General features: G+C 29.9%; 1 protein-coding gene across 1 annotated transcript; it reads left to right on the top strand.

Moving 5' to 3' along the window:
- The first annotated feature begins 12,067 nt into the window (after positions 1–12,067).
- Positions 12,068–12,948, top strand: LOC123204190 (dehydration-responsive element-binding protein 1B-like). The gene has a single exon (XM_044620778.1). The coding sequence runs from the start codon at positions 12,107–12,109 to the stop codon at positions 12,758–12,760; it is 654 nt and encodes a 217-aa protein (XP_044476713.1). The 5' UTR covers positions 12,068–12,106; the 3' UTR covers positions 12,761–12,948.
- The last annotated feature ends 1,962 nt before the right edge of the window (positions 12,949–14,910 follow it).

Genomic DNA, 14,910 nt, shown 5'->3' with positions numbered 1-14,910 from the left:
TAATGATATATAGGCAAAAATGTTGTTATATGATAGATTCTTATGCATGAAACAATTTCTTGAGAAGTTTCTCCTTATCTGAATCAACACGTATGACTTCCAATAGGCTATGATTAGTGATTAGCTACAGTAGCAATGAGTAAGAGATAAGATTTTTAATGTGGTCAGACCCGATGATCATAATGTCTACGTCCACAGTGTAACTATTAGGTGATATGCATCCTATATAAGGTGAATACGATGAGTGATTTTTGTACCAAGGGGTTTTTAGATAACTCCTAGTATTGAGGCGTATGTCTCTTCTTTTAGGCTGGATTTCCTTTTCTCTTAAATTTGCCTACTTTCTCTTAGGTAGTCATTTATATTTATAGATAATATGAGAAGTTACATTCAAATTAAAAGAATCAAAGGGATTCCTAATTCGTATATGATTTTAAGGATTTTTTTCATATTTTAATTGAAATAAGAGGGAGTATTTACAATATTGGAAATATCATGTATGGAAAGTTAAGAGATCTTCCTTTTATTGACACAAAAAAGAATTAGAAAATGGAAATGAATTAAAATAGGCAAAAGAGCTACCGTTTATAATTTTTTAGGCCAACTTTTGTACATTTTAACTTTCTAAGCAAATCTATATTTTTGTTTCAATAATACCCTTTTTTCACTTCACTTAACTAATCTTCTTTTCACCGTTTTTATCTTATTCTCACCATTCTTTCTTTTTTTAACATTCCAACGACAACACATTCTAGTTGTTTTGTTTGTCATTCATCATCATCATATACCAAGTAAGTTTCTTATATATAAATAGAAACTTGTATTAAAAAAACTTTGAATTGAACAGCTTTTTTAGGGATAAAAGTCAAAAGCTTTAATAATGATTTGTGAAACAAATTGAAATTTTTTTAGTTAAACACTTACATTATTTGTACAGTCAATAGCTGTTATACTTGTCAAAGTGAACAAGTTTTGGTGTCTAGATCTAAGGAAAATGGAAATTGTTGTTCTTTTAGTAAATTGCATTTGCGGGGTTTTTTATGATTTGGGTTTGCAGGGTTTGTGGAGTTTGTGTTTACGTGGTTAGTATTTCTATTTATGTCTTTTCTGTAAGTTTTTGTTTCTATTTCTATTTCTGTCTATTCTGTTTTTGGGTTACTTAATTAAAATTTTCTTTTTCTATTTCTATTTCTGTTTGTTCTATTTTTAGGTTACTTAAATAAAATTTTTTGTGTCCATAAAAATGGGTAAGCTAATATATCTATTTGGATATGGCGGATATTAAGCAGATGGAGGCAATAACAGTTTGAAATACATTGGTGGGGTTCAGACATTTGTATCAATTAATAGAAAAATAAATTATGATGGATTCGTAGAAGCAGTGTGTTCTCGTTTATGCATTGATTGAAGTTACAACGTTGTAAAAAATTATATGCAAAACCCAATCACCTCTAGTGATTTACCATATTTGTTAAAGAATTAGTTTGATATTCCGATTATGTGAGGCTATCTAGGACACATAAAATAAATTTGTTATTTTTAACGATGTTTACAAGGCCTAAAGAAGTCAAAACCAACATGCAATAATAGCAAACTGAACAACAATTAGGGGTTCACTCATTTGCAACCATAGATGAGGTTAATTATTTGGATAACATATATTGTGAGACACAACCAAAAAGTATGCCTAAAGGTGATGGTGTTGAGATTAGGGTATATGATGAAATAATAAGGCAACAAGAACCTTTGCAAGCTACACAAGAGAGATGTTATGAGATAGGCAATATTCCAATAGATAATTTTCAATCGAATGACGAAGAATATGGTGATTATGATGATGTTGGTGATAATGGTAGTGACAGTGATGATGGTGGTAATGATGAGTGTGATGATGTTAGTGATGATGATGGTGATGATGATGGTGATAACAATAGTGGTGATGATGTAGATGTTGGTTTAAGTGGGTTAGTTGGGGGAAGTTCATTTCATGATACTCAAACAATGCATAACAGACTTACTTTTATTAATGTACAAGTTCCAAATCCATTTTTTAGTAGTCTAGAGTCGTACAGGGATATGAAAAACAAGAGTATTGCATTACATTCAACTCCACTATGAGATGAGAGATTCAAAGTGAATGATCAATTTTCATGTAAATAGGTATTGATAGATATGATGTACAGGGATACTTTGGAAAATGGTTATCAATTCAAGGTGGCAAGTTCAAAAAAAAAAATGAGATATCAAATGTGCACATTCTCAATGTAAATAAAAAACATAAAAGGTAAAGTTACAAAACACTAACATTTTTGTGTTGCCAAAGTTAGAAATCCACACTTGCCCTCGAGATGTCATAATGCCTTACCATAGATAGGTAGGTAAATGGGCACTTGAAAAAATATTGCAATCTATGTTTATGACGGTTGATTATGTCTATAAGTTGAAAGATATCATAAAGGACGTGGCAGATAAGTGTAAAATTGATATCTCTTATACTCAAGTTTAATGTGCTAAGAATTGTGCATTGAATGAGATTAAAAGTTATTTCGAGGAGTCATTCAGACAATTATTGGTATATTGTTACAACTTGAAACAAAGAAACCCTGACACTATTGCATACATTGACATTGATGTTGATAATCAATTTTATTTTGACTTTATGACTTTAGGGTGCTTTATTAGAGTATTTTAGGAATACTGTTGTCTTGTCATTTGTATTGATGGATCATTTTTAAAAGAACAATATTGGGGTACACTGTTTGTTGCTGTGGGCAAAGATAGAAACAACTAGATTTATTATTTGACATTTGGTGTAGAGGGAAAGGAAGAAACAATGACTTAGACCCCTTTCCTTAGAGTGTTACATAGGTGCATAAGTGACATTCCAGATTTAGCCATCATTTTAGATAGACACCATGCTATAACTCACTATGTCAGAGAAGTGTTCCTAAATGCACACCATGATTAATCCAACTATCATATAAAAGGAAATATGTGCTATAGGTATAAATAAACAAAGCATATAAATGGGTTGTTTTGGAGAGCAAGAAAACTTATCAAATACCATATTTTGAGGAGGCAATGCACATGATTAATGATGAAAATTCGTTAGTAGGTACTTATTTGTTGGGTATTTACTATCGATGGTGAGCTCGTGCTTACTTCTTCAGTATCCAATATAATATAATGACAACACACATTTCAAAGTTGTTTAATGCCTTAACACAACACGTACGTAAGTTATTAGTTATGATGCTACTTGTGTTTTTGCGATCCACCATGCAGAAATGGTTTTATTCTCAACATAACTTGGCTAGTCCATATAATTTTTCAAATTATGTGTACAATGATGAAGTGTATACTTACAATGTTTATTTGATCATGCAGAAGCTTGTATTAATCCCTTACTTCGTGGGTAGAAGAGAAATTGGTAGGTCATGTTTTTAAATCAACTAACATGATTGTCAAGCCAATTATTGTGCATAGATATGAAGTGCACAGTGTTGGTTAATTGGTTGCTAAATGGATCTTTCTACGAGGGAGTGTACCTATAAGAAATTTCAATTGTCATATATGGTGTATACACATATTGTAGCCGTGGCTAGATTCTTGAACGTTTCTAACTATTATCAATGGATAAGCAAGTATTATTTAATCGAGTATTGGAAAATAGTATACAAAAAGAGTGTTGAACCATTGGGAGATCTCTCTAAATGGGAACATCCAAAGGAACTTCTTATGGTCCTTCCACCCTCGATGCAATATCAACGTTCAGGTTGATTGTCATAATACAATAAAAGGCTATTGCAAGGGGAGAAAGTACACCAATTAATTTGTAGTCGGTGTCATAAGCATGGACATACTCAAAAAACTTGTACGAATCCTTTACTCAAGGCAAGTAGAGGACGAGGGACATCGTGTGTTAGTCCTGCATAGCCATTCAAGTATCAATTTGTTACTAAACATGGAATTTGAAATAAAATTTTTTACAATTATGTTTTATTTTGTGTTGTTGTAGGTATTGAATATATGTAGGGATTTTTCCTATTAGCCATATATCTAAAAAATTGTTACATTATAATATTGTCATTGACTGTTGATTTTTTTTTTTTGTATTTTAAACTTGTTAAACACTCAATATTTATTTAATTGCATTTTATATTTGTTAAACATTGAAAGGTAGATGTTTTGAAAAAAATTTGGCATGGTCTCCCCTATATTATTTTTATTATTCATTATATATTTCATTCATGTTTCCATTGTATCCAAAAACAAACTCCAATATATATATATATATATATATATATATATATATATATATATATATATATATATTCAATCTATCCAAACTTCATTTCAATAATAAAATAATATGATAACAAAATAGGCAAAAAAATAAATATACATTAAGCATGAAGCAAAAACAATGTATATAAACCTAGTAGTATAAATAAATCAATTATTGTGTCTATGAGAGAAAATCTTGGACACTCCCATCTTGTGCAAATGGATTGTGTCTTCAACTACATAGTCAAATGAACGACCAATGGCTAAGTACTCTATCATCATAAGTGTGAAGACCCTATAATCACCTAATGTCATGCCCTGTTGGGGAACATCAATGCATCGCGTAAGAGTGAATGGCTCTATGTTAAGGTTATCACCCTAAACCTTCTAGTAACTAGTGGCACTAATAATAGATGGGAGGTGTTGATATTGAGCCATTATTTGTGAGGTTAATTTCACCGCATGCCTAATGTTGATAATTGTAATTGATAAAAATGTATACCTGGAGAAACAATAACCAAAAGTTAATATAAAATAATCATAATTGTCAAAGTATTTGCGTTTTTATATTGTTGAATATATGTCTGACTTTGTTAACTTTCACCTACGGGATGTATCCCATATCTTTTGCCCAATCTGTCACCTATTGACTTATCCCTTCAATAGATTCTAGTAACAATCAAAGCCATTTAAAGTTTTCTTGGTCAGCCATATCCCAATCCTATAAAATATGTGGTAACCAGCCATCAAAGGATGTATCATTACTAGGTAATTATCAATAGCTACATCCCATAAAAAAATATTATGAGATGAAATACATAATCAATCATAAAATATAAATGCAATATAACTTAAATTTAACCCAATATTTATTTCTAAGATTACTTGAAATGCCACTATATATCCCATTAATGCATAACCTTGCACTAGGATATCCGAATCATATGCTTGATGATCATTCATAACATCTTTATACCTCTTCTCCTATCAACTTCCAAACATTAATCCCCCATGGAAATCTATTGAACGCGTCCCAATCATCAACTAATTGCAATATAAGTTTTGATATCACTTTTCGATTATCTGCTCCCAATAATCCATAACGTATCAAATACAATGTGGCTACTTTGACCACATCCTTTTCATTGTTTCCCCATGACTTAAACATAAAAATTTTACTAAGAGTACCATGACTCATAGATTTGGCACCTAGGAGGTACTTTTCTCTAAAGTTTGATGAGTTTGTTGTTATGTATTTAGTTATATCCATCTCCCCACTAAACCTCAGTCCAGTCATTATAGCAAACTCAATCGAGCTAAATCTACAATTGACCTCATTTAATCTAAACCAAAACACCTCTCCCAACTTACCATTATTCATTTGCCAAAAGAGTACATTATATGATAAGGTCGAGCTATATCTATATACTTTAAGATTTAAAAAGTGTCCAAAACATGTTTGCCTGAACAACATCTTTTGGGCTGAATTTAGTTTTGCCCTTATATATTTCACCGTGTCTTTATGACTACAAACATTGATCGTAACTCTAAAATCATCAGCATCATGGAATCGCCTCTTTCTTGCTTGTTCATTAATTGAAAATTTCTGCAAATTTTGTTTTTAAATGTAAATTTCTATTCATTAAATAATTAAACCAATTAAAATTTAGAAGTGCAAGCACACATTACATCCTGTAAACAATTCCTTTGAGTGGTTTGTGGGGTCTGTGTGACATTGTGTATTCCTATGTTACATGATAATATGCAGTCTGCAGGACCTGTAGGACGTTGCCCAATTTGGGGATCTACGAGACATTGCATAATATTCATGTTGCGCAGTTTGTGGGACATTGCACAAGACCAATGTTGTGCAATATTGTGTGGTTTGCGAGCTATTATGCGGTTTGCAGGACATTGCGCAATATTGATATTGCATAGTTTATGCAATATTGCGGGGTTTGCACGATTCCCTACAAATTTACGAGATTTTAGCCTAGTTTTCGTTATGCCTACAGCTACACTTTTAGACATCTATGCCACGTTATTAATGGCCAAACTACAACTACCATTCATAATATTCAAATATAAAAAATCATAATAAAATGTCCAATTTGAATCTAAAACCTTAAACGCCGCGGAAATCACCACAAGTGATGCACATTTTGTCTAATCCTATTTCAATCAATCAAACAACACTCAACAAACAATATCCATAATGGGTTTTCCCAACCGTTAAGCAAAAATAGACATAAGCCCAAATCTACAAAATAGCAAATGCTAACTTACCTCTAAAGCCATTGTTGATGTATTGTCGCTTCTCAAAATTTTGCTACTTGCTTGAGGGTACTACTCCAAGGATATTCACTAGTGGTTTGTGGTTTGAGATTTTCGTTTTCGGCTTAGGTACTTTGTTTTTTTAACTTAGGGGTAAAATGGCTATAAAACTTACCACTTGCTTATAAAAGTCAAATGGATAAATGTTGGCCTAAAAATGTATAAACGACAACTCATTTGCCTATTTTAATTAATTACCCATTAGAAAATCCTTGTAGAAGGTTCTAAGTAAATTTACTACGTACTAAGTGGAGGTTCTTCTCTCTACCTTATCTTGGAATGCCTTAACGTGTCACTTATCGTTTGTCAAATACTAAAGACTTCTTATGTGATAGGTTGGTAATTGGACATTTGTCATAGTCGCTTGGGTAGGATCTTTTGGAGAAACTTGTAAGGGTTGGTTGTGATGTTTGTTTAATGGAATACATTAGCTTCTATTAAAATGGAGTGATGCTATTTTTATATATAAATATGGGTTTTAGTTATATCGGTATAATCCCTTGAGTGTTAATCAATCTCATATGTAACTCTCTTAAATTGTCATTAATTATACTATATTATATACCTTCTCAACTTAATCATGATTCATTCATGCAATCACAAAATTGACTTAGAGTTGACAATTTTTAATACAATTTGTTAACTCGTAACAAACAACATGAAAAATTAGGATCAATTATTATTATTATTATTATTATTTTTGGAATGAGATCTAGTTCATGTCACTTTAAACACAACCCAAAACTAAATCAGAATATATATGGATTGACACGAAAGAAACCTAAAATGGCCCAAATGTTTGGACAAATGTTACAGTAGAAGAATTTGTTAGTGGCAAATTGGGGGAATATTAATGAACAAGTTTTAGTAGTTGAAAACAATAGTAGACTGTCTTTACAAAAGCAATTTATGGAGTCAATCAGCTTGAGTGCTCCAAAAGTACCAATGTGTGCTAACTATATTTTTAGATGATCTTGTTGTTAATTTTGCGTTAGTTCTAACCATTTCAAGAGTGATAAAGGTGAGTTTTATACATATCAACAAATTTTGCCACATTTTGTATGCAAAACTCTAAAATTTCACAATTAAGTTGATTGACTTGAAACCGTATTTTTAGCCTAAAGTTGGAAACTACTAATCTTTAAACCTATGCAAAATTTTACATAGACATAAAGTTATTGCAATGTCTCTTATTGACTTGTTCTTTTCACTAGGCAATTGATCATGCAAGACATTTGTCAATGACATCTTATGCTCTTATAGCTTTAACCGCTCATCTTGATTTCTTTAGCGAAGGACAATTGCAATTAATGAAACAACTCCACAACATTCATCTAAACTATGACATGACATCTCAATATTTCATGTATCGACACTCTTCACCATTATAGAATTAACCAAAGATGACAACTAACGAGGAAGAATGTATATGTCATTTTGTTGTAAACCCTTACATATGAGATGTAATTGTGTCTCAATGTAGTGATGCTTACTACAATTATTATTGGTTTTTATTTAAAATTTTACTTTATTTTTGAGTAGTAAGAATGAAATTTAATTATTAAAATTATATTAACTTATTTTAAAGAATCTTAGTATATAAATATTTGAATCATTGTAAATAATACAAAATATTGTTTATATATTTTGTTAATAATATTAGAGTAATTTGAAAAAAAATTGAGATACTAAATTCACATAGAAAAAAAGTAAAAATAAAAAACAATTTTGAACCATTTAATTAAGTCAAATTAAGGTAGATAATTTTTTACCCAGAATTTGAATTAATACGAGGTAAACGCGACCAGACTTTTAACTCACGATAATGTAATAGTTGGCAACAACCTATTTCCTTGGTGAGTTAGACAATTTCTATGACGATATTGTCAAGTGGTCGACCAATCACTGTCATGTGTCATTTCTTCAAACGGGGACATCCGAAGGATGAACGTAGCGCTAAATTGCACAACAAGGCAGCTGCAAAAATAAATTAATAAAACAAACTTAGTCAAAGAGTCAAACTCCTAGTTTGAGAGCGGCACATTTATTCATTATAGCGTTATTCATATGCTAAGTTCTATTCGGTCTACTGTTTTGAAAACTAGACCAAATTCATTGATTCAATTGATTGAATCAAAAACCAATTCTAAGTTTTATTCAATTAATATTAAAAAATAATTTATTTATTAATTTGATCAAAATTGATAAACTAGGGGAACTAATCAAAATTAATAGAATTGGATTTGACCAAAATTTAATATATATTTAGAAAATTTAATTTTTTTAAATAATTTGATTATTTTAGATTAAACTGGATATATTTCTAAATATCTGTGAAAAAAACATAAGTTCAAAAAAAAAATGAAAAAAAAATCTCATATCTATTGAAATATCTTCTATAGACAATAACTTGCACAATTATATATTTTTTTTGTATCTTAAGATAGAGACATTTTTTTATTTAGTTGTTTTGTTGAAATAAGGTAAATAGTTGTCACTTCTTAAAAATGATATATTTTAATCATCATAGGTCTACGTATCTTGATTGATTTTGTTTTTTGTAAATTTTTAAGCAAAATCTGTTGGTTAATATGATATTATTTAAAAAATTCATTATAATTTGATAATAAATTGAATCAGTCGATTCTTGATCAAACTGATTAAACCATGAACCAATGAGATAGCTGGTTTGATCATCAATCCTATTAAAACATTAATTGTAACTAAACTATCTGTACCAAATATAATTTATATTTGATGTATATCATCTAATGATTGAATAATTTTAAATTAAAAATAAATTAATACTCAATTATATAACAATATACAAACATGCATTTATTTTTGTACTCAAAATAAATATATATAACATTGCTCATATAATTAACATTTATACATTAAATTGTGATTTTATGATTTAGAAATTTATATGCAAGCATGAATCTCTATATATTATATGTATAAAAGAAATTAACTTCATACACTTATCACAGACAGAGTGACTTACATTTTCCTATCTGAAGTGTGGCCTTAAAACACTTTTACACCAACTAAATGCATAAATTATATGTTTTTGCTCAAAACTTAACTTTGTTAAAGGCAATATAATGATATAAGGGCAAAAGTGTTGTTATATGCTATGTTCCTGCCGGCGAAAGAGTTTCTCGAGAAATTTCTCCATGTCTAAACCAACATGTATGACTTCCAATACGCTATGGTTAGAAATTAGTTATAACAGTAGTGAGTATGAGACAAGTGTTGACTCAAAGAGTTTTTGTGTTTTTATTTTGATGATAACAAAATAATATGTCTTTAAGTGTATCGACTAATAGTTTTACTTGAATGTAAGTTTATATTATAATAATTTATCTAATACATTTAAAAGTATCAAAATGAAAATCAAAGTTAAAATGAAAGTTGCAGTTCTAACAACTTGAATGTCCATACAAATGTATGGATATAATGAATTTTCTTCCTTGATTTCAGATTTTAAAGTTGAAATGTGAGTGATATAGTCAAAATGAGATGTTTAAAATTTGTAATGGTTGGTTCTGATATTTGTTTGATGAAATACACATTAGGGTTTTCGTAAAATGGGGTGATGGTATTTTCATATATAAAATCTGGTTTTAGTTATGTTAGTATCGCCCTTGTAAGTGTCGGTCCTCTTAAATATGTCATCATAATTAATTACACTATATTATATACCCGTTCAACTTAATCATGATTCATTCATGCAACCACAAGATTAATTTAACTTAAAATTGATCATTTTCAATACAATCGGATAACTTGACATAATATAATATCAAAAAAATATATATATTAGATTACAGTTGAGTTTTTTGGGTATGAAATCTAGTTCAAATCACTTGGAACACAACCCAAACTAAATTTAGTTGTGTTCATATTGACACAAAAAAAAAACCTAAATTGACACAAATAATTTGGAAAAAATATTACTGTAGAATAATTTGTGGAGTGAACCAACTTATATGACTCCAAAAGTTCAAAGACGTCCTACCTGTGTCTCTGAATGACCTTCTTGTTATTTATGTGTCAGTTTCAACCATTTCAAGGCAATAAAAGTGAGTTCTATACATACCGACATTTTTTTACCACATTTTGTATGCATAACTCTATAACCTTACAATTAAGTTGATTAACCAAAAACTTGATTTGTCAACCTAAAGCTAGAACTACTAAATTTTGCACCTCTACAAAAATTTGTGGAGACACAAAGTTATGACTGTGTCGCTTATTAACTCATTGTTTTTACCAACCAATTAATTATGTAAGGCATTTGTCGGTGACATGTTTTTCCTTGTACATTAACCATGTGTTAGGTTAATTTCTTCAACAAAGGACGGTTTCAACTAATTAATGAAACAACTTCACAATCTTTATCTAAATTATAACACAACATCTTATTTTTTAATATATCATGTATTGATGTTCTTCATCACCATTGAACTAACAAAAGATGACAACTTAGGAGGAAGAATATATGTCACTTTATTGTAAATCTTTACATATTGTATCTAGTAGTGCTTCTCCAATCCTTGCCAGTTTTTATTTAAAATTTTATTTTATTTTTAGATAGTGGGAACAAGATTTGATCACTACGATTATTTATTTGTTTTCAAGGAAGTTACTATGTACTTATTTAGACTATTGTAAACAAAACAAAATATTAAGTTATGTGTTTTGTTAATTATAGATTGCCCTAATTTGGGAAAATAAAGTGAAATGCTAAATTCATCCAGTAGAGTTAAAATAGTTGTAATTTCAGGTTAATTGAGATGGTGTCAAATTAACCTAAAGATAATTCAAAAAATAATACTCTATATATATATATATATATATATATATATAAAATTTAGATATACGATGATATATTATCATATGATTAAATCAAAGATTTTAATATGATAATAAAATTATTTAATTATATGATAATAAATTATTTATGTATTAAAAATGTATATGTATAATTTTATTATAATTAAAATTATGTTAAGATCAAAAAATTTTAATATGATTATAATTTGAGTAATATTAGAATTAATAATCTTTAATCCTAAATTTAAATTAATACAATATCAATACTCTCATTGAACAGGTTTGTCCTTTATGATAACCTAGAATTAGTCGACCAATCACTTGTGTAAGTTCCACGTGATATTTCTTCATAGGTGGGAATCTGAACGCTAATGCTAAACTGTATTCAAAGATAAGTACACAAATAAATTTAAAAAGGCCGATTAGTCAAAGAGTCAAACTGAATTTTAATTCTCTTTGTTAGAACCGTGGTTCGACAGCCAGCACATTTAAAATTTAATCAAGCTGCGTCCGACTCCGCGTCCGTGTGCGATTCGCGCCACCTGTCATTACCAACTCCAAAATCTATATAAGTGTAGACTCTCCCTCACTTTACTTCCTAGAAATCAAGCTGAACTCAAAATACTCACTTGAAATAACCTTAATGGAGTTATCTGGTTCCTTGGAGAAGCAGGAGTCATCGTCGTCAACGCTATCGGACGCCAGCTCATCTAGGCGAGTTTGTGAATCCGATGTGGAGGGGCATTTACTGGCCACAACCAGGCCGAAGAAGCGAGCGGGGAGGAGAGTTTTTAAGGAGACTCGACATCCGGTTTACAGAGGAGTGAGGCAGAGAAATAAGAACAAATGGGTTTGTGAATTGCGTGAGCCGAATAAGAAAACCCGTATATGGCTAGGAACGTATCCAACTCCAGAAATGGCAGCGCGGGCGCATGACGTGGCAGCATTGGCCCTTCGGGGGAAATCAGCGTGCTTAAATTTTGCTGACTCGGCGTGGAGATTGCCGGTTCCGGCGTCAAATAATGCGGTGGATATAAGAAAGACTGCGGCTGAGGCAGCGGAGGCTTTTAGGCCTCATCATGAGTTTGATGAAACTTCAATTGAACATGTAAACACTTGTTTGCCGGAGAATGTTGAGTTTATGGATGAAGAAGCGTTGTTTGATATGCCGGGATTGCTGGCGGAGATGGCAGCTGGTCTTCTAATTTCTCCACCTCCTTTACTTGCTGGAGACGATGTGAACTGGGAGGATGTGGAAAGTGACGGCCGTGTGTCACTTTGGAGTCATTCCATTTGAGATTCTTCTATAGCATGTAGTTGGTCACTGTGTTTCACATTCTCACAACACTTCCACTGATTTTTCAATTAGGTAGGTATGAAATTTGTGTATAAGTTTTTGCAGCTTCAGATTTTTACGATCCATGTATTATATTCTTTGTCTATGATACAAATGACATTAAAAAAATGAAATGCACATTACCATAAGACTGAATTTGAACTAAATCAAACTTAAATTTGAATTTGAATTGAATTTTAACTTTGACTCTGTATTATAGTTGAGCAAAGAAGAGCTAAAATAATATCGTTTTATTACGTATTGGTCAAAATGATTTTGTCTTATTCTACTTGTATCAAAACTTTTTAAACTCACAAGTTTAACAAGTCGAACACCTCTAAACCTCAAATTTGAGCTAAAAAATATTTAATTATCAGGCTGAAACTTAAATTCAAATTAATTCAAATTAAATTTATTTTAAATTTATTCAAATCAAACTTATTTTTAATCTTAAATAAATTCAGTTTGCATGTAATCTTAATTACTACCACTTATTACCCAATTAATTAATTAAATTGCTTGAATTTGAACTACGTGATGGATGATGCATGCAGCCGAAATTTCACAGTAAAGGTTAGGCAGATCATAGTGACACATGACAGTTGACCAAATACAGATTAATTTAAAAGGAGATTAATTAGTTCCCACATCCACCATTTGTAAGCTATTGAATATTGTAATAAAATATATGTTTATTTATATATTTAAAATAATTATGTGTAATATTATTTTAAATAAATAAATGTTTATACTTCTGTGGAAGCTAACCATTTGTACGTGCCAAATGTCAATACCTTAAATCGACGTGACTTGTTCCGTAATCAATTAGCTAAGTATATATAAAACCAAGAACAGTATGTGAAAAATAAAGCACTCAAAAATTAACCAAGAAATATAAAAGATTTTCAAAATAATCATATAGTCAATTTTATATACAATATTTAATTAAATAGTCATAAAGACTTTGAAATCAAGCGATCAACGAATTTGATATAGGGAAAGTGCTTCTTTCTCTCTAATTCAATAATTATAAAAATAACATCTAGGGTTTTTTTTCCCCCTATTTTTTCTGCGTACATTTGGTTTCTTTTGAGAGGCTTTAAGTCAGACAATGTGTCTCATATAATTATCTAACTATCTTAATAATGCTGAAGCAATTTAACCTTGAGAAAAACTCTCTCCTCTCCCATTCCCTCTCCCTCTCACAGTCCTCCAAGATTGTTTTCATTTGAGAAGATAATTTGTTTTTCTAGACAAAGGTGAAACGAAATCTAGAAAAAAGTCTGTCTTGTTTTTATTTGAGAAGAAAATTGTCTTCTTAAGTCTTTGTTTGAGAAGATTATTTGGGAGAGAGAGAGAGAAAAGAGGATCCCTAGAAGGAGAGAGAGGAAAGAGGCCACCAAAGAGAGAGAAAGGGTTGAGAGAGAAAGACCACCAAAGAGAGAATGAAATATAAATCTTAAATAAGGAAATATAATTTTTTAAAATTTGATACATATAAAAATTATTAATTTTAAAAGTTTAAAAGAAAAAAAAAGATAAAATTTTATTTTAATATTATTAATTAAATGATAAATTTATTATTAAAACTAATAAATTTTATTAATTTTAATATTTGATTAATAAATATTTAAATTTTAAAAATTTTGTAAATTAAAATTTAAAAATAGAGTAAACCACAGATGTGAATAAGTCTTCTGGCCATTTAGAAAAAGCCATGTGGACCAATCATAGTGCATGTGTATCACATGTCAGAACAAACACCAGGACAATCAATTCTCATAGTCAATTCGATCATTATTACTAATGGGACAAAAGGACCCGCAATGATTAATTACCAGCCTTCCTAAACTAGAATAATTCAGTATATTAATTACTAATTTGAATACATTCCACTAAAGAATTAGAGTTACCTCTTGGTAATATATTGGACCTATTATATTAAGTAAACCGAAGTTCTTTTAATATATTAAAAATCAAAATTTAAGTTTTTATTTTAAAAATTTTAATATTTTATTAATTTAATTAATTCTCAATATCATAAATAACGTCATTAAAAGAATTACATCAACTTTTTACTTGAAGCTATAGATTCTATGTTCATAAATAAT

This window comes from Mangifera indica, chromosome 20 (genome assembly GCF_011075055.1).
Source record: "Mangifera indica cultivar Alphonso chromosome 20, CATAS_Mindica_2.1, whole genome shotgun sequence".
Lineage (NCBI taxonomy): Eukaryota > Viridiplantae > Streptophyta > Magnoliopsida > Sapindales > Anacardiaceae > Mangifera > Mangifera indica.
Note: the sequence above shows the minus strand (reverse complement) of the source record. Positions and strands in the feature narration are given on the sequence as shown.